This window comes from Bos grunniens, chromosome 22 (assembly GCF_055505025.1).
Source record: "Bos grunniens cultivar Pamir isolate PY7600 chromosome 22, Bosgru_T2T1.0, whole genome shotgun sequence".
NCBI lineage: Eukaryota > Metazoa > Chordata > Mammalia > Artiodactyla > Bovidae > Bos > Bos grunniens.
This window is the reverse complement of record NC_141186.1, coordinates 43,466,008-43,493,853: the sequence shown is the minus strand read 5'-3', so window position 1 is coordinate 43,493,853 and position 27,846 is coordinate 43,466,008. Positions and strand designations below refer to the sequence as shown.

Here is a 27,846-nt window from a genome sequence, read left to right as displayed (position 1 = left end):
GTAGGTGATGGTGTACACCATGCTACAACTTTTCTCATCTAGGAGGGTATAGGAGTGTGGGTGAAAAATTTGGTCCCCAGTAAATAATGAAAGAAAAATCTGCTCTTCATATCACCTAGGTCATTCAGAGTGAAAGTCACTCAGTCGTGTCCGACTCTTTGTGACCCCATGGACTATACAGTCCATGGAATTCTCCAGGCTGGAATACTGGAGTGGGTAGAGCCTTTCCCTTTTCCAGGGGATCTTCCCAACCAAGGGATCAAACCTAGGTCTCCTGCATTGCAGGTGGACTCTTTACCAGCTGAGCCACCAGGGAAGCCCTCATATCACCTAGGAGCTTATTAAAAATGCAGGTTCCAGGGCCACCCCAGACCTACTGAGACAGACTCCAAGGGTGCTGGACCCTGGGGAATTGGCATGGTAACTGGTTCCCTAAGATTTCAAACCCTCTGGACAAAGCCAAAGCTGAATACATAGGACCAGGGTACACCCCACTCCCCCAAAGTCACAGGAACTCTTTGTCCCAGCCAGGCCAAATGAGCCAGAACAATGGGAGGATGTCTGGGGCTTGTTAAGTTGCAGCCCGTGAGAAGAAGCCGCACTTCGTACCCTCTTGCTTGGCATAGTTTGCCCAGAATGGGAGCTGGCAGATGTCCGTGGGCCCAGTAAGTTGCTCCAATGCAGGGACAGAGAGATGTCTTATAGCCAAAGAGGCTGCAGGGTGGCAAGACCAGGCCAGAAACATGGACAGACTCAGGTAGTGTCTGGCTCACTTCCCCTGCCTCCCCCTTCTGGCACAGAGTCTTCCCAGCCACGTTGCTGGCCTTTGGGACAAAGGGATGACCTTTTCTTCAGCAGTGAGCTCATTTGTGAATTGCTTGCTTGACCATTTTGCGCCTTGGAAACTGGAAGTTTTCCTGGGACTGTGAGCAGTGCTCATAAGGGGTCACGGAAGCTTTATAGCCTTGCCACCGCCGGTTCCAGCAAGACCTCTGAGGTTCACTGGATGTTTGGAGAAATCAGGGCATGTTTAAAGCAGGGCACTTTTGATTTTATTCTCTCAGCCAGATGTAACCAGATCTCAAGTATCAGGCTTACAGTCTCTGTTATATCAAAAGTCACATCACCCTCAATATAATTAGGAAAATCAGCAAAAAGTGGGACTGCGCATATAGTATGCCAGGCTCTATTTCTCAAGATTACACATGGTGCTTATTTTGCAGAGTCTCTCAGGTGGAATGCATCAGCTGATAAGAGGGACCTCTTCTGAGACAGGAAACCAGAGATGGAGGGCTGGGCACAGTGTCCCTTGTCATGGCTTCTTTCTTGGTACTGCTTACAGATTTAGTCCTGCTCATGTACTACTCAAAGAAACAATATAAGGGAAGACAAAGCAAAACAAACCAAAATGGTCACTGTGGATATGGATAAAACGGTGCCTTGCTGCTGGACTCCTCTGCAAGTCTGCAGCTGCGGAAAGATAACAGGGTCCTCCAGTCCCTCCCAGCCTGCTGGGCCTTTGTCCCCCCAGGCCCCCACAGAGCCCAAATAGTGGCCCTGGTAAACATACGACGAGGTGTACGTTAGAGTAGGGTATGGCATATGGCGGTTGCTGAGCCCAGAAGGAGGGAGAGCTTGGGGCATGCAAGGAAGGGGCAGTCCTGCTGGGCTACAGTCCATGGTGGGCAAAGGTAAGGCCGACATGAGAAACCAGGAAATAGAGACCTTCCTGGGCATCCGGATACCCTGGGTGCTCTCCATGTGGTGTCAGGAGCTCCTGAAGGATTTTAAAATGGGGTGGGGATGGGGCTGGGCTGTGGTCAGATTGGAATTTCAAAGGATGACACTGGTGATCGCTGGGCTAGCTGAGTTGGAGGACTGTTTGGAGGCAGGGAGACCAGTGGGAATGGCCTCACCCTGCATCCCTGCAAGATGCGATGGTGGCCTGACCTCACACATGAGGGCCAGGTCCTAAAGCAGTTCATTGCCCAAACCATGGGGTACTGTTGGGGCCTTGGCATCTTGGCCTTTAGGGTCGTTTCCTGTGGAACAGGATGCTCAAAACAGAAAGCCGATGTTCCTCTTCGTGTAGCTTCTCAGCCGTTTGAGCAGTGACACCTGCTGGGGTCAGGATGTGAAGCCCCCAGTTTCCTTTCTAGACATTCAAGGGAGGTTTGGGCTCAAGAGGGAGAATAAAAGACACTCTTCCCGGTTTGGCTTAAGATGAAGTAGATTCAGGTTGAAAAATGGAAGCATTTGGGCCAGTCTTGTTTCCTGAGCACAGGGAACAGTTCATACCTGTTGGAGCTGCTTTATTTAGAGGCAAGAAATAGTTAATAAAAATGGCACCCTTGTATCTAGGCATGACTGGTCTTTTTTTTCTTCTTTGAAGAAACAGATTTTTTGCTGTTGGTGAAGGCCCTCGAAGACTGAAGTTTAAATTCAACTGGAAAGTGGTCACTGACATCCAGGGCCTGTAGAGAAAAGGGAGATAGATTTGGGAATTAGGAGACACCTTGATTTTAGTGACAAATGAATTCAAGCTGAGGGAGGCTGAGAATGAAATGCCCCAAGTCACCCAAAGGAACACACACTGGGAGCATCATCCCTGGACCAGATCAGTCAGAAGTTGAGGCAGGTCTTCAAGTCATGGAATCACAGGCTTTGAGACTCAAGGCCCAGTGGCCCAGGGTCAGGTCTCCATTGGTGACTTAAACCATCGCTGGGTGACACCAACCCATCTTCCCAGGAGAGTGGCACAGAAAGATGAGATGACAGCTGTACCTTCGATTCAGACAACCTGTAAGCTTTCTGGAAATCAAAGACGAGGTTTGATTGAGGAACAACAGAGTTGACAATATTTTGTCCTCTAAGCACGATCCTGGAAAAGGAAAGAGAAAAGAATCCCATTAATCCACGCTGTTGTTATCTGAGATCAAACTGGGCTTCTTGCTTGACCTCTGGAATGACTGAACTGCTTGGCCCTTTCACATGGAGTTCAAAAGTCCAGCCCTGGTTTTAGCTTGTGCTGAAGCTCAGAATAGGCCACCCCCAAAATAGGCCACAATGGCATATGAAGAAACAGCTAATGTAAGAGGAACACTCCTTTCTGTCTCCTTGAAAGTAGGAAATAAATCTCCCCTGAATGGTACACTCCCTGAATCTGGAGGTAGAAGGAAGGACAGGCACCCTTATCTCCAGAAATAGGGAATTCAGGCCAACACTTCTGTATAAACAAACTTCGTTACTTATTTAATTGACTACCCCCAAGCCAACACTGTTTAAATTCTTCACTAATTGAGCACCCAAACCTGAGTTTTTGTCCTTTCAATTCCTTGCAATTTTGTTGTTCTTTGTCTAAAAATTATAAAAAAGCCTTCTGTTTTGACCACTGTAAAAAAAATTTAGTTTTATTGGAGTGCATTTGATTTCCATTGTTGTGTTAATTTCAGGTACACAGCAAAGTGATTCAGTTATACATATACATATATTCATTCCTTTTAGATTCTTGTCTCTCACAGGTTATCGCAGAGTATTGAGTAGAGTTCCCTGTACTATGCGGTGGTTGCTCATTGGTTATGTCTTACAGCAGTGTGTGTGTTCATCCCAAGCACTTGATTTATCCCTGTCTCCCACGTTTCCCCTTTGGTAACAGTAAGTTTGTTTTAGAGATCTGTAAGTCTGTTTCTATTTTGTGAATAAGTTCATTTGTATCTTTATTTTTTTAAAATTAGATTCCACATGAGTGACATCATATGATATTTGTCTTTGGTTTACTTCGCTTAATAATCTCTAGATCTACCCATGTTGCTGCAAATGGCATTATTTCACTGCGTATGGCTGAGTAATACTCCATTGTGTATATATATACACCACATCTTCTTTATGTGTTCCTCTGACAATGGACATTTAGGTTGCTTCCGTGACTTGGCTTTTGCAAACAATGCTGCAATGAACATTGGAGTGCACATATCCTTTAGGATCATGGTTTTCTCTGGATATATGCCCAGGAATGGAATTGCTGGATCATATGGTAGTTCTATCTGTAGTTTTTTAGGGAGCATCCATACTGTTCTCCATAGTGATTGTACCAATTTACATTCCCACCAACAGTGGAAAGTTCCCTTTTCTCAATACGCTCTCTAATATTTATTATTTGTAGACTTTTTGATGATGGCCATTCTGACCCTTGTGAAGTGATACTTCATTGTAGTTTTGGCTTGCATTTCTCTGAAAGTTAGTGATGTTGAGCATCATTTCATGTGCTTTTTGGCCATTTGTATGTCTTCTTTGGAGAAATATCTATTTCGATCTTCTGCCCATTTTTTGATTTGTTTCTTTGACATAGAGCTACATGAGCTGTTTGCATATTTTGCAGATTAATCCCTTGTCAGTCACTTTGTTTGCAAATATTTTCTCCCATTCTGAAGGTTGTCTCATTTTCTTTTGTTTTAGGTTTTGTTTCCTTTGTTTTGTTTATGGTTTCCTTTGCTGTGCAAAAGCTTTTAAGTTTAATTAGATTCCATTTGCTTATTCTTGTTTTTTGTTTTCATTACTCTAGGAGGTGGGTCAAAAGAGATATTTCTGCAACTTGACCACTTCTTAGGTCCCATTTCTGTAAGCCCTCTGTGTGTACAAATTGAGATTTGTTTCTTTTTCTCCTATTAGTCAGTATTGTGCCACCTTTATTGTCAGTCCAGCCACAAGAACTCAAGTGGGGTTGAAGGGGGCATCTCCCCCTCCCTGACGAAGACCCTCAGCACAGCACCTGTGGTTGAAACACAGGGTCATCCCTGCTGTGGCCTGTGGGCACCAGGACAGTGTCCCCTGTCCAAGCAGGAGCCCTGGCAGCGGAAGAGATGTGGACATCTCGGCACATAGCAATGTCTGGAGTACTGAAAGATGTTTCCTTTGCAGTTATTTTCATTTTTCCTGATTCAATTTTAGAAAAAGGTCCTGGCTTATCTTTAATATTTCCCTATGCTCCTATTTCATCCGACAGAGTATTCTGCTGACAAGAGAATGAAGGCATAATTTAACATTTTTTGGTTTTCATTGGGCTTACTTTTACAATTATTTTTTGATTGATGACAAGTAATGCTGTTTCCTTGCCTTCAGTTTTGTCAAATTTTCTCTTGAAATTAATTTTATTTCAGTAATAATGGAATAGATTTAAAGACTAATACAGAGAAAAAAGACTATAGTACTGTCGCTTTGCAGTGCTGACAGAGAACGGGAAAGTGGTGGTTAAGTGGAGTCCGATATACCTCAAATGTGGTGACGTGGTTAGGGTCTTCATGGCCCTAACCAGCTGGCTGAAGAGGGACAGCCTGGGCTGGACTGCTCACCCATGACTGTCCACTGAGCCTTCCCCGATTCCAGCCAGCTGACCTAGTTTCCTTTGTTGGCTACCAACACCACCTGGCTAATTTTGACCTCGTCTCCATAAGTAAACTCTTGGCATTCAGGCAGAGGTTTCTTGAAGCCATCCTTTCAGACCCAGAGTGTGAAGAACAGCATAGTTAGGGCTCCCCTATCTTGGACTTATGTTGGTTTTGTGTGTGGGCGAGTCAGGGGATCCCACTAAGCTTCCTGAGGCTGCTTCAGTGCCCAGCCGGCTCTGAGCATCTTGGCGTGTCCACCAGCACACAGCACACAGAGCAAAGATTGCCCCTGAGGCCATGTCATCTTCTCCCTTTATGCCTCTTTACAACCATAAGAGACATATACTGTTACGGAAAACACAGAAAATTCAGAGCAACGAAACAAGAAAGTAATGTTTAAAAAATCATGTAACCCTGTCATCCTTTGGCATACAAGTGCGTAAAACTGGAGGTCGTTTGGGGACCTCCCTTGGGGTGCACTGGCTAAGACTCAGGGGGCCTGGGTTCGATCCCTGGTCAGAGAACTAGATCCCACATGCCACAACTAAGAGTTTGCATGCCACACACACACACACAAAATCCCACATGCTACAGTGAAGATCAAAGATCCTGAGTATTGCAGCTAAGATCCAGGGCAGCCAAATAAATAAATGAAAATAAATGTTAAAAAAATACAATTAGAAAACACATCTGGGAGTCCTTTAGTAAACATCTTTTTTGACCTGCCCCACTGCCCCATCTAATCTATCTTTTCCTGGGATGCACTGTTCTTCTGTGGCATTGCTTTCAGTCACCTCCCTTTCCTCTGCCAGGGAAGAGAAATGGAACCACAGAAGGGATTTACCTGCCAAGTCCACACAACTGGCATATGCAAGTGGGCGAGGGAGCAAGCAACCCTTTTCAACCAGCTTTGAGGTAGCCCCTCATAATAGGATGGAGGGGGCAGTACCCAGGCCGCTCAGTCTCCTGTAACTCCCCACCTTGGTTCTGCTTTTCCCAGGGCCAGGGCTGTTTCCATTTAGGGAAGCTGGAATGATGAAGTCAGCAGAAGGCACACATGCCCTCAAAGCTCTTAGAGGTAAAAAGGAGGTCACGGGATGAAAATGAAAGTCAGAACTTAAAACTAGAGAAGTGAGAACTGTCCTCTGGGCCACATCATGCTCCTTGGTGGCGTGCTGAGCTCAGGGAATAGCAACCACTCTGAGGACCAGGGCTCCTCGGGACTTCCCCACCCGTGGTTTCTGCTGTGGATGGGCCAGTCATGAATGTTCCCACACTTCAGGTCCTTCCTCACTTTCTAACTTAAGGATGCAACTGATTGAAAATCTCCAAGGAGAGTTTATAAATACTAAAGAATGCTATTATTTAGATGTATATATTTGCATTTAGAATGGTAAAGGATTGCAGATCCAACTCAATACAGGAGACCTGGGTTCAATCCCTGGGTCAGGAAGATCCCCTTGGAGGAGGGGGATGGCAACCCACTCCAGTATTCTTGCCTGGAGAATCCCATGGACAAACGAACCTGGCGAGCTACAGTCCATGGAGTTGCAAAGAGTCAAACACAACTAAGCAACTAAGCACAGGACAGCATAGGAATCCCTGGCAGTCCAGTGGTTGGGACTCAGTGCTTTTACTGCCGTGGCCCAGGTTCAATCCCCGGTCAGGGAACTTAGATCCTGCAAGCTGCACAGTGCAGCCCATCCACCCCTCCCCCACCCCCAGTGTATGGTAAAGCATTAGAAGTATAAATTATCTTGCAGTAACTACTCTCATTTTTAGACTTTCATCCTGAGGAAATCATAAATACAAAATGCATATATATGTAGGGGGTTCGTTACACTTTGCTTTTAATAGCAAACCCTTGGTAATGACCTAATATGCCCAGTGACAGAGAATTGAATGAATAAATTGCAGTATGACTTTGTGATGTAGTACTTAACAGCCAGTGAATATATTGAGCACTTAACTATATTCCAGATACTGTGTTAGATGATTTAGAAGATTTATACATTTTACTTTGTTTAAACCTTGTGTTTAATATAGTCTCTGTTTTACCACTAAGGGAACAAAGACACAAAGAGCTTAGCTCTCTTGGTCCCTGACTTACTAAGTGGTAGAGACAGAATTTGAATCCAGGCCCGTCCAACAGCAAAGCCCGCTCTTGCCACTGCTAAGCTGTGTGTTTAAGGCCACCATATATGGCCATTCACTTTGCATGCTTTACAAAGTACCCAGTGGAAGGGCCTAAAGTCAGAGCAGCTCGGCTCTCCAAGCAGGAGCGTCACCTGCCCGGGAGGAGCCGCCTTTCCCAACGTGCACCAGGCACCGTGTGGGCTCATGGTGGTCTGGCAGACGCCTCCTACCTGTCATAGGCGCAGTTTGTGCTCTTCTTGACCGTGGTGTCCTCTTGGTCCCCGATCAGCCAAACGAACTTGGGGTCCGTCCTCAGGCGGATGTCCTTCCAGGCCTTCTTGGGGACGTAGCTGCAGCCAGCATTGAAGTCACCCATGAAAATGAAATTCTGAAAGACAGGATTTATAACTGTCTCCTATGGGCATTGTTGTCTAACACTTTTATGCAGAACTGGTAGCAGGGACTCCACCTTGCATACCCAGTAAATGATGAGTTCAGTTATCAGCTAAATGTGTCCCCCCGGATTCATATGTTCTAGCCCCCAGTATCTCAGACTGTATTTGCAGATGACCTTTAAAGAGTTAATACAGATAGAATGAGGTTACATATGGGGTGGGCCTACTCTGATATGACTTGTGTCCTTATAAAAAGAGATTAAGACATGGACACAGAGGGAAGACCAAGCCAAACCCTGCTGCCATTCTGGTCTTGAACATCCAGCCTCCAGAACTGTGAGGACAGAAATTTTTGCTGTTTAAGCCACTCAGTCTTTGGGACTTTGTTATGGCAGCCCAAGCAGACTAATATAGGGTCTTAATTTCTTTTTGTTTTTTAAAAGAAGAGGCCACAGTTTAAAACCGAGCCACAGTTCTGATGAGTATTGGATGGGTGAGTATGACAAGGAAGGATGTTCTTAATGGGAAGAAGGATATTTGTTGTAGCTGCTCCCTCCTGTACTTAATCACCGAGTCACTCCAATTGGGAGTACAGATTAAAGATGAAAGAACACAGCTCAGTTATTCCCTCACATCTTTTGCCTCTGTGGGTATAAACATCTGAATGAATCCATGCCTTTTGTTTCCAAGAAAGGAAAAGTGAACTCAGGTGGTGTATTTGGCACTGCTCTTTCCTCTCTCGTTGTGAAGCTGGGAACTTAACTCCTCGTGGGAATTCTGCCTATTGAGGAGGTGCGAAGAGGCTTACGGGGAGGGGCTGATGGAATGAGTTGTCCACCTCTGCCCCAACGCCACCGTCAGAGTCTTCTGTCTCGGAAGTGGTTTCTCCTGTAGGGCTTTTGGAACAGAATTTTAGTATTCTTATGAGAGGAAACAGATTTCCTTGTTAGTGCTATTGTTTGGTGCTGTTGCTGACCTCAGAGTTTTCTTCAAAAACATTTTCCTTTGACTCTGGGTATCATGGTTTTCCCTGAGACTGGTGGGTGCAGTTGAGACAGGATGTCATCCTTAACTGGAGTGTCAGGCAGCTTCTATTTATGTAAGCATGATTTCCTGAGCACGTCCTGTGTGCCAAGCCAAACGTTAAGTATTTTATGAAGTTTATTTTAAATCTGACAATAAGCACTAAGAGGTAGAAGGGACCTTTGTCCCCTGTGGAAAGAGTAGAGGATATAGTGACCTGCTGTAGGCTACTCGACTTGGAATGAAGTTAAGGACTGAATCCAAATCAGCCTCCCTGAAAGCCCCTTCCTCGCTCAGCACAAGAGTTTCCCCTCTAGGTCACTTTTGTACCACTGAGGCCTCCCCTGTACCTGGCATTTAACAGATGCTCCATAAATTCTTGCCAAATGAGTGAATGGAATTTATAATTTAGAAACAAGTGAGTGTTTCTCATACCCTGCCTTTTACAAAACAGCAGTGAAACACACCCCTGCATGCACCATGACCCAGCTCTGTGTCCACACTGTATTGGACTGATTTTGCACTTTGAGCAGCAGAACTGAGGTGGAGGGATTGTGTCATTGGAGTCACATCTTAAAAGGAGAAAGAAGAATGAGGAAGAGCCTTCTGGATCGTTTCCATATGTGCCACACACTTTCATACACCTTACAGCGTCTGGGGGTGGAGGGTGGGGTGCCATCGCTGTTTTCCAGATGAGGAAATAATTGAGGCCAAGACGGGTGGTGGACATATTGTTATTCCCCTCTGTGAAAGCACCCCTAGTTTCTTTGAGAAACCATCTTCCTCTTTTACCTGGGTCTGTGAAGTTGGTGTGGAACTGACACAGACTTAACCAATCAGAGCATCTCAACCACCTCATCAGTGATTGGTTCAGGGATGAACATGTGATCCAGACTTAGTCAGTGAGACTCCATCCCATTATATTTGTTCTATTGTGGGACAGAAAACTTGTCAGTTGCTTTAGAAACTGCTGGTGACTATCTTGCCATCATATGGGTGGAGACAGCCTGAAAATGGAGCCCACCAGGGGAATGGGAGGCTAAGAGATGGAGACTGGAGAGAGATAAGACAAGCCCTGATTGCCTTGTCCAACTTTGCCTTTAACCAATGAATTGCTCGCTCTTTTCATGAGCCATTTTGGGATTCTGTCACTTGTAACTGAAAGATTTCTGACATCTCTTTGTCTCACTGTTCTCAATTGTGAAGTTGGAATGATCAAAGTCGTTACCTCATCTGGCTATTGGGAGGATTAAGTAAACTTATCCATGTCCAGCCTTAGCATAGTGCCTGGCACCAGCTATTCATTTGCTCAGTGAATGTTGGCAGCCATTATTAGTGGAGCAGGGTGTGAATTTCCCAAGACCCCCAGGGAGCGTACCTAGGCACATTTAAGCAGAAAGATATTTTGGGCTGAGAAAAGGCCTAAAATGAAGCTCTCAAGTGGTGGTCGTCTGCACAGACCCCGCCTCCTCACCCTCCCTCAGAATTGCTCATCCCCTCTCAGGAACCAGATTCTGCCCCTGCTAGACGGGAATTCAGCAGACATAGAGGGTCATCACCTCTGCATTCCAGCGACGTTTCACATCTGTGTAGACATTAGCCAGCTCATCAATCTCTCTAACGGATGTCTCAGGGGTGGTGTGCAGGGGGACAATCACGAAGTCCTTGACAGCTGAGGAACAGGAAGGAGGCAGAGGTCACACATTTCCTTGTCAAGATTCCATGAACACTGCTTCAGGGAAACAGGCTGTCCCCTCAAAAGGCACGGACTGTGTCATCTAGGGCCCCCCATTTCCAGAAGGTCCAGTGGTCGAGATTTAAATAACCTTATGGTCATTAGGCTGCCATTTTCAGCACACCAAAGCCTCTTTTCTCCCAGTTGCCCTTCCTGACTAAGAGAAAGCTGGTAGACAGTGTTCCTCACTGGCATTGTGGGTGTTTTTATTTTCTCATTTTTAAAAAAATGCCTTGTATTTTCCATTTTTAAAAAAACATTAAGCCTGTTTGACTTTATACTAAGGAAAAAAAACTTTCTAAATAAAAATTAAGAGTTTTCAGTTTATACTCCTTTTATAATTAGAAGGGCGGGGGGGTGGGGGCGCGCGGGGAAGCCTGAACAATTTTATTTAAAAAGCAGAGTGGCCCTTTGTGGGCCTCCCCAGCAGGAGGGACTGAGGGAGCCTAAGTGAGGAGGTGGTGTCTTTCTTAACACCTCCTCCTCAGGCTCTCCCTTGGTCTGCACCTGAGGGCCTCTCTTCTCAGGAGCTACGTTCTATGAGGCAGTCCCTGCTCAAGTCCCACAGTGGAAGTCCATCAGACCAGCAGCCTGCCTCCAAGACCTGCCCTGCTTCAGTAGCCTGTCTCTCACGCTGCTCCTCCCTCCTCCTTCCCACTCCCCTGCCTCTTTTTGGGCCCATGAACATCCCAACTCCTTTCCTCCTCCTGAGCTTGGGTGCTCACTGTGCCCTGCCACCAGAATGCCTTTCCACCAGCAATCTGTGACTGGCTTCTTCTGGTCAGAGCCATTGTCACCTCCGGGGAGGTGTCCCCCAGTTGCCCTGTCTAAGGTGGCCCCTTACCCTGCTATTCAGTAAGCCCTGCTTACTGCCTTCATGCTCTGAAATTACCTGCTTAGCCCACTGGAACCTAAGTTCTCTGAGGGCAGGCTTATCTTCTTGTTCACCCTCTTGGCTCCAGAACCTAGCACCATGCCTGGCACGTTGGAGGTGCTCAGAAATGTTTGTTGATTGAGCTCATGAATGAATGATTGAGAGAATAAATGAAGGAAGAAAAGATAGATAAATGGCGAACTCCTTCCTCTTTAATCCCAAACAGAGGTGACATAAAGACATTTGCTTGTTCAGATGGAGAGAAAACTCCAAACATGGCAGAGGAATGCCATCCCAGTGCGGGTGGGTGTTGTGGGGCGAGGGTAGTAGGGAAGGGTAGAAGCTCCAGACAAACAGGTCTGTTCGGCAGTTCACGAAGGTTGAGTACTCTCTCAAAGAAGAATCGTTTGGTGGGAAGGGCCTCTCCTAACGCTGCCAGATCAGCTGAATGTGAATCACGTGCGTGACAAAAACGATTATTGAATGTCCTCTCTGAAAGGCACTTGTGGTTCCTCAGTAGCCCTCACCTCCTTCTCAGTTTTTTGTTTGTTTCCTGCTGAAAACTCTCCCGCCGTTCTTCCATGTTTGTTTTCCTAAAATACTCTGTTCTGAGCTATTAACCCTGCGCAGAAATAGTTAGCTTCATAGTTGAAGATGTTAATATTTGTGTGATGTAGATATAGATGTTCATATGTACAGCTCTGACTATTTAGTTATTATCTGTCTCCCCTGCTGCACAAGGACAGGGACCTTTTCTGTCTTGTCCAGTACCCATGTAGTGGGTATTGAAAAAAAGATCTGATTCTCTATAGTTCCAGTCTACAAATCAAAGTAATTCTTGACTTTCTGTTGAGTATTGCATGGTGGTTAAAAGCGTGGGCTCCTGAGATGGAAGTTTGTGTTACAGCCCTGGCTTGTTCACTTCAATAACTGCTGGATGAGCTTGGGTGTGTGACTCCATCTATTTGAACCTCAACTTCCTCCGTCGTAAAGCATAGACAGTCCTAGTTGCTATCTTTTTGGGTGTTGCAAAGATGAGAGGAACCTGGCATTCATCACAGATGAATAATTGTTAGTGACTAATACAAGTACTATTGTTGTCAGAAATCAGGGTGCTTCTTCCCCCAGTCTGTGGGGGAGATGGCTCTGTGATCACTGGAGGGGCAGTGTGGCTCTAGGTTGGGAGATCATCTTCGTTGGCCAGTGTTCAGATTTTTCAAATGAAGGAGCAGCTGTCCTTGATTGGGACTGGGGGATTTTTCTAAATAATTGCCATCAGCCCAAACGCTCCAAAGGTTACTCTTACCAGGTAAGAGTAAGGTTATTATTGATTCCAGAAAGTGGCTTCTAGGACAAGGAAGTCTTGAGCTGTGGCATTCTAAGCAGCCAGCCTGGTGTCATCAAACTATACTGTGTCCTCCGCATTCAAGTGTTAGGAACCCCTAATGGTCATCTCAAGCGAAATGCCTCCCTAAAGATGCTGCATAAACCCTGGGGTCACAGCTCACAACTCAGGGCTGCTGCCCATTCATGGGCTCTCTGGGGAAGTGAGGAGTGAGAGGGGCCTGTAGGTCTCACCGGTGTAGGGTGACTGGAACCAGACCACAAAGGGTTCCCTGGAAAACACATCTGCGTCTCCAGCCTGATAGTCGTGGTAGAGGTAGCTTTGTTTTACAGACACTAGCTTTTCTCTGGAAGAAAAAAGAAAAAAAGACAGTCCTCCAAGATGAGTTGGCTTTCTTCTTACTTCTTTGAAGAAGCAGAGATGAATGTTCCCACAGCTTTATTGGCCTCCCCTGCAGAGTTGAGTGCCGAAAGGGATCTTTTACCTGAGGACAAGGCTCAGTCAGTCTCCACAAGGGCCAGAGCCCTTGGGGAACTGAGTATCTGGGGAGCTCAAAACTTAAAGGTCAGACTCAGCAGAGATTATTAGTAGGAAGAAAATGAGAATGTGATGTCCCAGAGCAGCCATGCTGGGCAATTCATGTTTCCATCCCCTGCCAGGACTTGACCATGGGGGATAAAGAACTCTTTGACTTTCCTGACCAGGTCACCAAGTCATCCAGCAAATTAGTTTTGAAGAGTTAATATTATCCTTTCCATCAGCCCCACTTTTAACAGCTCAGTAATTTGATCAGTACTGAGAGCTGGTTTGACATCTAAATTTGGTTTTGAGGAAAAGATTTTTATTCCATTCACGGTCATATTGATAAGTAAACCATGTTCCGGGAAGCATAATTTATACTTACTTATAGAAAAAGGCATACTGTTCTTTATATGTGTTTCTTCCAAGGCGAGAGCTAATCACATAGTTGTATGTTATGCCTTTTCTTGAATTTCTGGAAAACAAAAAGATTTTACATTGCATCTTAAAGAACAAACGTTTCTCTCTGCCTAGGTTCCGCTCCCTCCAGTCAGCTTCCGGATGCCCAATGGCATCATGTAGAAGGGCTTCTGTTCATTATAACCTTTGAGTCTCATAAGAAGGGCCACCACTTACTGGGAATGTGACACCTGCCATTATTTCTTGTCCTGATAAGAGGAGTACTATTATTACTCCACTTTTATAGTTTGCAAGTGCAGAGCTGGGATTTGAATTGAGATCCTGCTCACCCCCAAATCCACCTGCTTTGTCCTGTACCTGAAGACAGGTACAGGACTTCACTGAGACCATAGAAGATTCAGGCCGTAGTCAGCCCCGAAGGTTGTTCTGGCCTGTGGCTGGACTGCATCTCATGCTTCCTGGTAGAATTAACTTCACCGGGTTACTCCTGAGCATTTATCATATGCAGGATTCCTACTAAGACTTTTTGTAAATTATATTTATTTTTTTTATTGAAAAATAATTGCTTTCTAGAATTTTGCTGTTTTCTGTCAAACCTCAACATTAATCAGCCTTAGTTAGACATATATCCCCTCCCTTTTGAAGCTCCCTCCTGTCTTCCACCCCTCTAGGTTGATACAGAGCCCCTGTTTGAGTTTCCTGAGCCATACAGCAAATTCCCATTGGCTATCGTAAGTTTCCTTTTTTCTCTTTCCTTACATCTCACCCTCTCCTCCCCTCTCCCCATGTCCGTAAATCTATTCTCTATGTCTGTTTCTCCATTGTTGCCCTGTAAGTAAATTTTCTAGATTCTGTATATATGTGTTAGAATACGGTATTCATCTTTCTCTTCCTGACTCACTTCACTCTGTATAATAGGTTCCAGGTTCATCCACCTGATAAGAACTGACTCAAACGCGTTCCTTTTTATGGCTGACCTACTAAGATTTTTTTTGGACATTTCTTTTCTGCTCTGAAACCCCCCAGGCATTTTTTTCACAAGTCCTGAAACTGTGATTCCAAATGGCTATTGTTTCTATTCTGGGGACTGAGGATACAGTCATAAAGTCCCATTGATCCTCTGCCTCACCCTTATCAGGAAGACTTGACTCACATGTGTGTGCCAAACCTGCTGATAACTCCACCCTGGGCAGAGTCTACTTCACCATCCCTCTAGAAGATCTGGGGTATGTCTAAGCTGTGGCATATTCTCAGGTTCCATTGGGAGAAACTAGAGGGGGCTTTTAGGGGCCAACTTAGAGCCCGCAGAAATTCCTGGAAATTAATATTCTAAGGCACATCTGGCTATGGGGGCCCCAGGAGCGCAGACAGTGGATTCCGCTGGGCTTCCAATTTGGAAAGACTGGCTCTGTTCTAAATCTAGCCTGCCAAGTCCTGGGTTGGCAAACTGCTTGCAATGACTCGGCTATGAAGTGACGAAGGCCCTTCCTGGCTTACAGAGAATTAGGAGACACACAGGCCTGGCTCTGCTTGGAGTCCACAGCACAGTCTAGGGAGGGTGGGGAGAACTGAGACCACCGAGGGTGGGAGGGCTTAATCCAGACCAGCTGCAGGTGGTGCCTGTAACCCCCGTCCCCTCGGTCCCTCATACTTCTAAACACTGGCCCGGGCCACTTCAAAGAAGGTTGAGGGGACTCAGACCAGAGCACTGGCTTGGACTCAGACACCACCCAGGCACAAAGGTGGGTTTGGCCATTTATTGGCTGGATTACCTGGCAGATCCTTGCTGTCTGTGCCTCTGTCCCTCAGCTATAAGGGAAGTAGTGGGAGAACCTGCTCCACAGAGCTGTTGTGAGGAGCGAATGAGATAGCACACACAAACGGATTGACGGGATGCCTGGCCTGTATGGTGCGGTTGTGGTCATCAGTCGCTGTTTCCTGCGGGCCTCTGGATCATCACTTGCCATTACACGCATCCCCTTCCTTCTACTAGTGATGAACATCCCAGCACTTAGTTGCCACTGCTCCATACCAGGCACAGCTTAACCATTTACATGAATGATTTGGTTTAATTATCACCACATCCCAGGAAGATGAGTTCTATTATTAGCTTTATTTATAGATGGGGAAAATGAGGTACAATGAGGTTCAGTAACTTGCCCAAGATCATAGCCAAGCCAGAATCCAAGCCCACGTGGTCTGAGCTGAGTGGAGGTGCCTAGTGCCTGGGCTTCATCCCCTCTGTCATTGTCAAGAGCAGACCTGTGAGGCTAAAAAGGAGATGCTTTGCTCCAAGTCTGGACTCTCAGATGAGAAACTGAGGCCCAGAGAGGGGTGGTTGCCATCAGCCCAGGGGCCTCGCTCTGTGAAGGAGAGCATCGAAGGCTGTTTCTCTCAGGCTTAAGACTTTTTGTAAAATACTCAAAAATTCAAATCAAATCATCAAATTCAGACTTTGTAAAATACTCAAATCGTACAGAGGTTTATGTCCATGGGGTATATGTCCACGGGGTTGCAAAGAGCCAGACACAACTGAGTGACTGAACTGAACTGAACTGACAGAGGTATATAAAATAAAAAGCAAATGTTTCCCATTTCTTCATAGCCCCCTTCCAAGTGGTTCTCCAGTCATACCCACCACGCCCAGGAAGTAACCACTCTTAACAGTTGAGCACATCCTTCCTGTCTTTCTTTTATGCCCATGCAAACTCCACCACACCCTTATTCATGTGTGATGTAGTGTGATTACTAAAATGGGCTCTTCTACGTATAGTTCTGGACTTGCTTTTTGCCATGTATTGTAGCCATCTTTCCATGCTGGAATGTTTAGCTCTAACCTACTCTGTAGTAACCATGACTTTTAATCGCAGTGTAATATTCTAGCCCGTGGGCATATCATGTTTTCATATTTGCACTCAGTCTTTTCTTTGTAACCGTACTTCAGCTCAGCTTCTAGTCTGTTTCATTTCTCTCAGTCCTGATTCCTCACCCATTTCCCTCTTTTGTTTTATCATATTAGAACTAGCTGGTTGAAAACTCTCAGGGCCGCAGTTAATACAGTTGAAAGCCTGGGCAGCGTGGGCCACGTGACCTGGTGGTCTGGGCCAGTGCTGGTGCTACACTAGTTTCAGTTCCCAGGGGATTTTCAGATCTTTGCACTTGGCTTTGAGCCGGCAGAGGGTCCGGGGCCCCATCTTTACCCGTTTAGCTTCTCCATCAGTGTGGGGCAGATCCTGTTGCTGCTGTCCTTGATTTCCATCAGGAGTATGATATCACAGCGTTTGATGACCTGCAGAGAGAGAATTCCCCGGGGGTGTGAGGCCATTTACTACAAATAATGAAACCTTTTATTGGGCACTTATTCTTTTTTCATTGTAGTTGATTTACAGTGTGGTGTTAATTTCTGCTGTACAGAGCAGCGAGTCAGTTATACATATGAAAGTGAAAGTTGTAGTCGCTCAGCCGTGTACCACTCTTTGCTACCCCATGGGCTGCAGCCCAGCAGGTTCCTCTATCCATGAAATTCTCTAGGCAAGAATACTGGAGGGGGTTGCCATTCCCTTCTCCAGGGGATCGAACCCTGGGATTAAGCCTGGGTCTCCCGCACTGCAGGCAGATTCTTTACCATCTGAGCCACCAACAATGTCAGAGGGTTCCCTTTTCTCCACATCCTTTCTAGCATTTGCTATTTGTTGACCTTTTAATGATGGCCATTCTGACTAGAGTGACTGTAGTTTTGATTTGCATTTCTCTAATAATTAGCAACATTGGCCATCTGTACGTCTTCTTTAGAGAAATATCTGTTTAGATTGCCCATTTTTTGATTAGATTGATTGATTTATTATTTGGGGGGCACTTACTATGTTTTAAGTATCAGATTGGGTGCTTTGTTAAATTAACTATCCTCTTCTCTGAAATAAATGATAGACGCCCTGAGCATGGTAGGCTACAGTCCATGGGGTCACAAAGAGTCGGACACGACTGAGCGACTTCACTCACTCACTGAGGTAAGTACTATTATGATATACATTGTGAAGACAAAGAGCCTGAGGTTCTTTCTGGGAAAGCTGAGATACTATCCAGAATCACCCAGCTAGAAAGTGGCTGAGCCAGAATGTGAACCTAGGCAACCAGAATCCAGACCAAAATCGCATGATCCCTGTAAGTCCTGCAAGTTGGCTTTGTTTGAATAATTACAATAATAATAATAATAAATATATCTATTATGGCCTTAGTAAGTAAAGAATACCAGGCTGGATACTGCAGAAATGAAGAAGTACAATTATAATAATTGTAAGAGTTAACATTTATTGTGAGCCTACTCAGAGCCTCACCAGCTCTGAGACAGCTATGATTTTGAACTCATTAAGCATAGGAGGAAACCAAGCTCAGAGTGACTGAAAGACTAAAGTCGTGAAGCCAGTATAGGTGATAAGAGTAGGATGTGAAGTCAGGTTCACATGACTGCAAAGCCCACCGTGCTGCTGCTGCTGCTGCTGCTAAGTCCCTTCAGTTGTGTCTGACTCTGTGCCACCCCATAGACGGCAGCCCACCAGGCTCCCCCGTCCCTGGGATTCTCCAGGCAAGAACACTGGAACGGGTTGCCATTTCCTTCTCCAGTGCATAAAAGTGAAAATTGAAAGTGAAGTCGCTCAGTCATGTCCGACTCTTAGCGACCCCCATGGACTGCAGCCTACCAGGCTCCTCCGTCCATGGGATTTTCCAGGCAAGAGTACTGGAGTGGGGTGCCATTGCCTTTTCCCACCATGCTGTACTATTAAAATGTACTCCCTCCCTCAAAGACTCGTTATCAGTGAAAAAGACAAATGGAAAGAACTAGCTACAGTGAGAGACCAAAGACAGTTGTGCTAAATAAAAGTCAGGCCTATGAGAGTGTTGAGGAATAATTAGTTACATCTGCCCAGAGGATCAGGGAAGGCTCCATGGAGGATACTTTTGAACAAGCCCTGAGAGGCAAGAAATAATTCAGTGTGGGGACTTTCCTGGTGGTCTAGTGGTTAGAACTCTGGGCTTCCTCTGCAGGGGTCACAGGTTCGACCCCTTGTCAGGGAACTAAGATCCCAAATGCCTGCCATAGGGAGTGGCTAAAAAAAGAAAAAAGAAGAACTCAGTGGGTAAAGAATATAGGAGGGTCCCCTTCAGAATGAGCAGTAAGCTGAGGACCAGGGTGTCAACCCCACTGGAGGCCACTGGGATCTTCCTTTGTATGGAATTCTAGTGGGCTGGAATTTGGTTGTCAAGGACAGAGCATCCTCAGTATTCATTTTGTCTTTTCACATCAGTTCCAGAAACACGGAGCAGGGGGATTATGCCACTGGTCCTATTTCCAGAGCACATATATATTCTAGTTTCCTCTCTATAAAGGGCAGAGCAGAGAGGGCCACCGACACTGGCCTGGTGCCATTAAAAAGTGCCAGGGGCTGAAGATATACCAGTGTAGTGACAGAGGAGTGAGACTATGTCAGAGTCTGCATCCTTCCATCAACAGGCTTGCATATCATGGCGTCAGACTTGTAGGGTTCACCAAAGAGAGCTGGGTGCTGTTCTCCCAGCCAGCCTCCTGATTTAGTCACTTAACCACTGTCAGATCTTTCTGGAAAGCACTTTAGAATATGTATATGAAAAGTCAAAGAAAATGTTAGTCACTCAGTTGTGTCTGACTCTGTGACCCCATGGAGTGTAGCCCTCTAGGCTCTTCTGTCCGTGGAATTTTCCAGGCAAGAATACTGGAGTGGGTAGAAGATCCCGTCTTCAGGAGATCTTCCCAACCTAGGGATCGAACCTGCATCTTCTGTACTGTGGGCAGATTCTTTACCATCTGAGCCACCAGGGAAATGTATTAATACTTTGATCTAGTTTTCTCACTTTGAGGAATGTCTTCCACTGTAAAAAAGTTCCTGCTACTACTCTGCATCTGTTTCCTTATCTGTAAATTGGCATAATAATAGTCATTCCCTCACAGGATTGTTGGAGGATAAATGAATATTAGAAGAGGGCCAGCCATGTAGGAGGCAAACAACAAAATGTTGTTATTATTATTATTACTGTACGGGATTTCCCAGGCAAGAATACTGGAGTGAGTTGCTATTTCTTTCTCTTGGGGATCTTCCTGACCCAGGAATTGAACCCACATCTGCTTCTTGGCAGATGGATTCTTTACTACTGAGCCATCTGGGAAGCCCTTATTATTACTTATGCAGATCAAAGAGGAAGATGTATTGCAACAGAAAAACTGGAAATATCCTAAGCATCCCCAGATAGAGAAGCGTTGAATGAAACACGTTGGAAACGCGGCATAAGGCATTAAAAGTTGTGTTTTAAAAGAATATTAACAACGTATGAAATGCTTCTTATATAAAAGCAGAATAGGGTATCTCCATGCTGCAAAATAGATGCATGTTTATGTATTATTTTTGGATAGAAAAACATCCGCAACAAAGTTACCCAAGTGCCAACAACTGTTACCTTCAAGTGATAGGATACTTCTTTATATGTTTCTGTATTTTCAAAATAGTCCATATTGACTATTTTTAGTGTAATAAAATTAATTTGTAAAATATAAGTTTATAATTTAAAAAATTACAGTCCTAATTTAAAAAATTAAGATGTTATTTTACAAAAAAAAAACTGATGGGGAAGAAATTGTAGGTGAGGAGGTGATAGTGTTTATGAAGACGTGACAGATGTGATCATGGCTTAAGTTAAATAAGTTGTCTTAATATAAAATGCCTAATACAGTGACTGGCACAGAGTGGGCTCTGCAAAGGCTCTGTCAGTGTGAGCTCTCACCGTGGACTCATTACACTTTCACAGTAACCCTGCATGCTGGCCAGGTTGTGTGAGGACCATCTTACTGAAAGGCACTGAGGGGCTCAGGGAGAAGGGACTGGCAGAGCTGGTGCACCTGGCTGCCTAGTGAAAGGTGAGCCCAGGGCCCCTGGTGCTCCCACCAAAACGTGGTGTCTCTGGGGTTTCTAAGGTAATAAAACCCAGAGTCTTGGGAAGGGTTTCAGCCCCAGCATCAAAAATAAATTAACCTAGAGGATAAAGTGGAGAAGGCAATGACACCCCACTCCAGTACTCTTGCCTGGAAAATCCCACGGACAGAGGAGCCTGGTAGGCTGCAGTCCATGGGGTCGCTAAGAGTCAGACACGACTGAGCGACTTCACTTTGACTTTTCACTTTCATGCATTGGAGAAGGAAATGGCAAGCCACTCCAGTGTTCTTGCCTGGAGAATCCCAGGGACGGTGGAGCCTGGTGGGCTGCTGTCTATGGGGTCACACAGAGTCGGACGTGACTGAAGCGACTTAGCAGCAGCAGCAGCCAGCATAGGATAAAGAGAATCAACTGACACGAGAAGAATGTGAACAGTCTCAAGACATTGATCAGATTACCCAAGGGAAGTCTTAGCTAAGTGGGGAGAAAGATTAGACTTGGGAATTGGAAAAAGATTGATGGCTGTAGGGGGAGAGAAGGAAAAAGAAAGGGAGAGGAGTGGAGGGGAGGGAGAGAGTGCACAAGCTTCCTTCACCCTAGGGAGGGGCTAACTTCAGTTAAACAACTCTTGAGTCTCTTAAAAGTCCGAAAGCTTTAGAGAAAGCGTGAGGGGTATCCAGCAGTCCTTCTAACAGGAAAATGGGCTTACCTTCACAATGACATCCATGGCATTACAGTTTGCCTTCTTGGATTCCCCAAAGGACCTCACATTGAAGGAGCAGATCTTGAGGGCCAGGGCACTGTGGGTGGAGAGGAGGAGAAGCAGCAGGCAGGCCAGCGGCAGAGGCATCGTGGCTCCTCTGACTTCAGGGCTCGGAGAGAGGGTAGCAGTGTCTGGAGAGCGGGCTCTGAGCCACCTGCTCAGACTCTGCTGACTTGTAAAGCTTGCTGATAACAAGAATTACTGGATTCCTTGTTGCTGCTTTCACTTCTCTGAGGAACTGAAGATCACGCGTTTCATTCCCCAAGGGAATGAAGGAAATGAGCTAGTTTTTAGGATCCCCTGTTTTTGTCACTCAGATGAGGAAACTGGTCCGCTTAATCTAGGCATCAGTCTCTGCAGTCACTCTTAACCCAGCAGGAAGCCAGCCCTGACATCTGGTCCTTTCTGCTGTGATCGCATACCATATCCCTTCTCCTGGAAACTGATGAACTCGGAAATGGTCCACCCCAGAGAGCACCTGGGGTGTGGAGCCTTCTGTGTGTGGGTGGGAGGTCAAGGAGGCAGGAGACAGTGGGGAATTCTGCCAGGTTTGGGGATTTGGCAGTTAGCTGTCCCTGGACACACCCAGATTCCAGCTCGCCAACAACTCTGATGGGCGAAATTAAAGTCAAGTCTGGTTTGAATAACATAATTTTTAAGGCAAGTTTTGCTATATACAATTCAACACACCAAATACTAGCAGTGTATTGCCAGAAAAGCAGTTGCAGATCTGCTGGGATGGGTCAGTCTTTGGACTGAAAGGACAGAGTTAATTAAGCCTTTGGGGAGAGCCATGATTCAATCTGATATTAGTTAATGTTTGTGAGAGTTGTGTGGCCCTGTGAAAGGAAGGTTTTGCAAGAACTGTAGGATTTCAGTCCAAGTAAAATGGCTCTTGGGGCTTCCCTGGTGTCTTCCCACCGGTAAAGAATTTGCCTGCCATGCAAGAGATGTGGGTTGGATCCCTGGGTCAGGAAGATCCCCTGGAGAAGGAAAAGGCAACCCACTCCAGTAATTTTGCCTGGGAAAATCCATGGACAGAGGAGTCTGGCAGGCTACAATCCATGGGGTTGCAGAGAGTTGGACCTGACTTAGCGACTAAACAACAACAACAAAATGGCTTTTAGAGATTTGGGCAGGAAGATGAGAAGATCTGAAAAACAAAAAAGTACAAAATCCAGTCAATTTATAAACCCAGGTAGGATTTGCAGACTTTGTCATGGAAAAGTCTTCTGTGAAGAGAGGAAGTAATAAATTGAAGGCAGTGTTGGGGTCTCCAGACCACTCCCTCTTGAAGTGATGGACGTGTGATCATAGTCACAGGGAAGAGCGTGCAGGTATCACCAACGTGCATCCAGTCAGTATCCTGGCCAAATCACTAGCCAAGCACACCCAGGCGTTCTAGGGAGATAATCCCAAAGGGTTGAATATATGGAAGGAAATAATGACTTCCTGAACTGGTGGGGATGTTAATCTCCCCATTGGCCACAGTCCAGACCTTAAGCCTCGTTGAATCTCTGGTGAAAAGCCGGTGGTGATTGTCTTCCCTGGTGAGTGGGTATCTTCCGACCAGAGGAAGGTTGAGAATTCAGTGGGTACAGTTTTTTGTGTCTTTCAAGAAGGAATTTCTGCATATGTGGTATTTTATGACCTTGTAACATATGAAAGATTTTAACCTATTAAACTGGCAGTCTTGTAACTACAAAATAAAATGTGCAATTGAGGGAATGTATTTAGATTTGTAACTCTTATTTGAAACCTTCCTAAGTTTCTGTACAGTTCTGGAACATTTATAAGAATTCTGGGTTAACAGTGTTTTATAAGTTGAATGTATTAGGATTATTTGGTGTTAAAAAGGGTGGCTTTTTTTTATTCAGATAACTGAAGAACTTTACAAGGAAATAGATGTATAAAAGAAGTTTAAAATGTTTGTAAATGGGTCTATAACCCCTTAGAGGTAATTATTTAAGTTTGTTGGATATAGAGTTGCCAGACTTAGCAAATAAAAATACAGAGCACTAGGTCAATTTGAATTTTAGATAATTCAAATTTAGTTAGGCAGCATGTATTTTACCTGGCAATCTTAGCTGGACTTATCAATGAAATAAAAAACCTTTATATGTCGAACTTATAAGCATGACATTGTCTAAGGCAGTAATCACCCTGCCAGTGTCCTGGGAAAGGTGTTCATTCTCAGCATCAAAAATAACCTAACCTATAGGATCAGAGAGTAAATTAATGTTTTTGCCTTTTTTAACTTTGATAATTTGAATATTAATTTGAAAAATAAAGGAACCTCTGAATAATGGTTTCTCTATATAGGATGTCAAAAAAAATCAGATGAACAGATGAAGAGTTTGACCCCTTTTTGTAATTAGCACTTGAACTTTTTTAAAAAAGTATCTGGAAGTAAAATCTTGAATCAAATTTAACTGAATCAGGGTAAGTGCGGGGCTTCGCTGAGTACCTTCTGTTTCATCTCATTACATGCTCCCCCAGACCCTTACCATGGTCCCTCCGTTTTGCAGGTGAGCACACTGAGGCTTGTGTTCGAAGATACACAGCTAGCATGTGGCAAAGCTGCGATTTGGTCCCACTCATTCTCACTCCAGACCAGCATTCTCCCCGACCAAACTAGGCACACCAAACTCAATAGGAAACCTGCAGGTCAGGGGCTGTGAGGAGGAAAAAGAGAACTTCCAGGTTTTATTGTATACCCTTGGGTACTGTTTGAATTTTCTTTTTTAAATAAAAGCATGTACTTGTTTAGTAATTAGACAAAGTGCTAAAAAGCTCTTTATTCTTTTAAGTTGATTAAACAGTGCCCATGCCAACATGCCCTTCTGGGTCAGCTTAGCCTCAGATGACTCTCAGCCAACCCCAGGAGTTCCTGATAAATATGAGGGGCTGGAGTGACAAAGCTGCACTGGTGACCAGGCACAGCAGAGACCCTCTGCTTTTCCTTCTGTTGGGCTCCAGTGTTGGGAAGTGGAAGTTTGAGACTGTCTCTTCCAGAAGCCTGGAGCCTGGAAAGAAAGGCAGACACTGGCCTGACCCACACTGAACACTCTGAGGTGTCCTTCCTTCTGCTATTCAGTGGCTATGGATGACATTTCCTGTGCCTTGTACTTCCAAACAGTAGGGTATAGATGCTCCTGAAAAAAAAAGAATATGTATATATCCCTCCTTGGAGATTTATAATACAGATTAGCATATTAAATGTCCTAAAAAGTCCTGCAAAGCTGGAACAAAGCTGCTTAACTATGTTGGAACAGTATGTCCTGAATTTATTGTCCATGGAACCCTTTATTCACATAACTCCTTTTAGTATCTTGAGCTCCATCCACGTTGGGAAGCGCCATCCTAATTGAGCAGGGACAATCGGATTCCCTCAAAGACTTAAGCTCTAGTCCTTGTCAATAGACCCTACTGAAGATTTGCACACGTGTCATGTGAATGAGCAGATGTGAGGATCAGAGGATGAGACACGTGGCCCCAGACACCACCAGCAGCCACGGCCATTCACCATGGGTGCTGGTGAGGCGGGAGTCAGTGGAGACAAAGGACGCCTTAGAATTTGAGGAAGGCAACATGGGGATTCCAGGGGGGGTGAAAGTGTCACAAGTCAAGTTATCCAAAAGCAGCAAAAAAGAAAAGAGGCGCCGGTGGGAAAGTTTTTACTCTTGGCAGGTGACATCCTCGTGACTCAAAACAGGTGTTTCCAGTGACTGATGCCATTCCGTGTGTAATAAGGAGTGTGTCCTAGTAATGATCTTGTATAGCATGCAGACTACTCCAGTCATTATGTTTCACAACCAGCCTGGGGGTTGGGGCAGGAAGCGTGCATTTTATGTAAGGTTGCATAATTGTGACAGATCACATCTTTGTTTCCAACTGGTGAAGCAGGCTCTGGTTTGGATCTCACACAGCGTCTTCCACACCAGGCTGTGTCTGGACCTCAAGCAGGTTGCTCTCGGAAGGCAGTCAGTGCTCTGACTAGAACCCTTCAAAGGCTCTTTGTTTGACATAAAGACCAAACTCCTTGTGGTGGCTTCTACCTACTCACCCCTTCAAGGTCACATCCTCTATTCTCTTCTTCCCCCGCTGGCCTCCCCTCACTCTGCCTGGCTTTCAGTTCCTGCCGCCGGGCCTTTGCACAGCTGTTCCCTCCACCTGCAGGGCTCTTCCTTCCTTCTACTTCTCAGTCTCAGCTTAAATGCCGTTCTCTCCCTGGCCCCCCTCAGCCCATGAGGAGCTTCCCTCTTATTCTCTTTCATGGAACACAGGTCTTTGCTTCATGGTATCTGTGACGATGTATTGTTACCTATGAGCACGCGTGTTGTCTGTTGTCTCTCCACCCCACCGCCGACAGTTCTCACAGGCAGGGATACCTTCATGTGTCTGCTGCCTGGGACAGGACTGGGCATGCAGCAGATGCTCGGTAAGCCTTTGCTGAATGCATGATATAATCCTCTGACTGACTCTGGAGCCTAGCTTCTCTACCACCCATGGGAGGGTTCTGAGCCTGTGTAACTCAGGTCCCTGGATAACCAAGGGAGACCCCAGGCCACTGAGACAAAAGAAATAGTAACAGCAACCACTCCATACCATCTGCCTTTCTCAGAGCACTGGGTGCTAAATTATCACATAACTCCCTGACCTTGCGAGCAGAGTGGAGCAGGATTCTCACCCTTGGTACTAATGCTATTGGAGGCCAAAAAATTCAGTGTTGTGGGGACTGCCCCATGCATTATAGGACGTTTAATAGCATTCTTAGCCTCTATCCGCTAGATGGCAGTAGTACACCCCCCCCATCCGGAGTCACGACAAGCAAACATGTCTCCAGACATTGCCAAATGCTCCCACAAAGGTGGAGATCACCCCATGTTGAGAATGCTGGAGGTTAAAGCATGCATCATTTCATTTATAGCTGTTCAACCTCAGGCAAGTGTCTAAACCTCTCTGTGCCCATTTCCTCACTTTTGAAAATGGGGATGATTATAGCTCTTACATGTTAGAGCTGTAAAGATTTTGTGAGTTTATAGCTAAAGGGAAGACTCAGCACAGTGTCTGGCCCTTAGGGGTATTCTATTAGGATGATACTCTATCTTCAGAACAAACTGTGCAGATAAAGGATTGCCATTCCCACTTAACAGATGGGAATACTGAGACCTAGAGATAAAGAAGTCAGGCCCCAGTTGCTGATAGTGAAGTGACATAAAAGGCAGGAATTCAGGTTCTCAGGATTAATTCCCTTTGCCAGATCATGTGGGTATAAAATGGTCCATTAACTCCAGACCTCATGTGACCAGTTGCAAACTCTGAGCTGGTGGTGTTGGAATTAGTGGGTTAGATTCACCAGGGTGGGGCTAGCGTGAGGCAAATGAGGCACCGGCTTGGGTGCAAACTTTAAGGGGGTGCCAAACAACTCAGTGATCAAGATAAATAATATTTTATGCATTGTTTTGAATAATTAATTTTAAGAATTATTCAAATTAATGCAGATACATCTATAATGATCAAAGTATCAAAATCTTAAAGACAAGATCCAACCTTGCATTTTTTTTTTCTAATTTTATTTTTAAACTTTACATAATTGTATTAGTTTTGCCAAATATCAAAATGAATCCGCCACAGGTATACATGTGTTCCCCATCCTGAACCCTCCTCCCTCCTCCCTCCCCATACCATCCCTCTGGGTTGTCCCAGTGCACTAGCCCCAAGCATCCAGTATCGTGCATCGAACCTGGACTGGCAACTCGTTTCTTACATGATATTTTACATGTTTCAATGCCATTTTCCCAAATCTTCCCACCCTCTCCCTCTCCCAACCTTGCATTTTTATGATTCTTCCTCATTCAGCTCACGCTGAGCCTGCTCCTGGGATCTGCAGATCTGTGCACTCAGTGGGCAGACTTGGGAAGGATGACATTGGAGAAAATAGCACCCTCTTTTGGCTGGTAGTGAGCACTGCTCCTTTTCCAGGGAGCCAGTTCCCCTTCTTTGCCCCTTGAAGCAGCAGCATCTCCATGCTGGAAGAGTCTCTTCTGGCAATACAGTGCCTTTTGCCATGATGCTTTAATGAGGCATCTAGGCTAAAAGGTAGCAGGCAGGTCAAATGATGCTGTTGGAGCCCCAGGCCCACCACTTCCCACTGCCCTTTTCTCTGAGCTGGGTCCTGTTGCTTTTCTTGTTACCACCTGTGTGGACATGCCCTATGACCTGTCTCCATTTCTATGGAATATGCTAAAAGCTGCCTGTTAATGGCACCCCACTCCAGTACTCTTGCCTGG

General features: G+C 45.4%; 1 protein-coding gene across 1 annotated transcript; it reads right to left on the bottom strand.

Moving 5' to 3' along the window:
* Positions 1 to 1,029: 1,029 nt before the first annotated feature.
* Positions 1,030 to 21,785, bottom strand: DNASE1L3 (deoxyribonuclease 1L3). Its single transcript, XM_086367333.1, has 8 exons — positions 21,500 to 21,785; positions 17,032 to 17,120; positions 13,797 to 13,886; positions 13,126 to 13,238; positions 10,498 to 10,610; positions 7,751 to 7,908; positions 2,785 to 2,881; positions 1,030 to 2,474 (listed from the first exon to the last, which is right to left on the bottom strand). The coding sequence occupies exons 1-8, from the start codon at positions 21,638 to 21,640 to the stop codon at positions 2,358 to 2,360; spliced, it is 918 nt and encodes a 305-aa protein (XP_086223459.1). The 5' UTR covers positions 21,641 to 21,785; the 3' UTR covers positions 1,030 to 2,357.
* Between the last annotated feature and the right edge of the window lie 6,061 nt (positions 21,786 to 27,846).

Bases quoted from the DNA above. Each gene is read 5' to 3' on its own strand.
- DNASE1L3 (XM_086367333.1), bottom strand. From the start codon at position 21,640: ATGCCTCTGCCGCTGGCCTGCCTGCTGCTTCTCCTCCTCTCCACCCAC. The intron at 10,611-13,125 runs GTGAGACCTACA...CCTGTTCCTCAG, and splicing joins GTTCCAGTCACCCTACACCG to CTGTCAAGGACTTCGTGATT. The intron at 7,909-10,497 runs GTGATGACCCTC...CCTGTCTTTCAG, and splicing joins AACGTCGCTGGAATGCAGAG to AATTTCATTTTCATGGGTGA.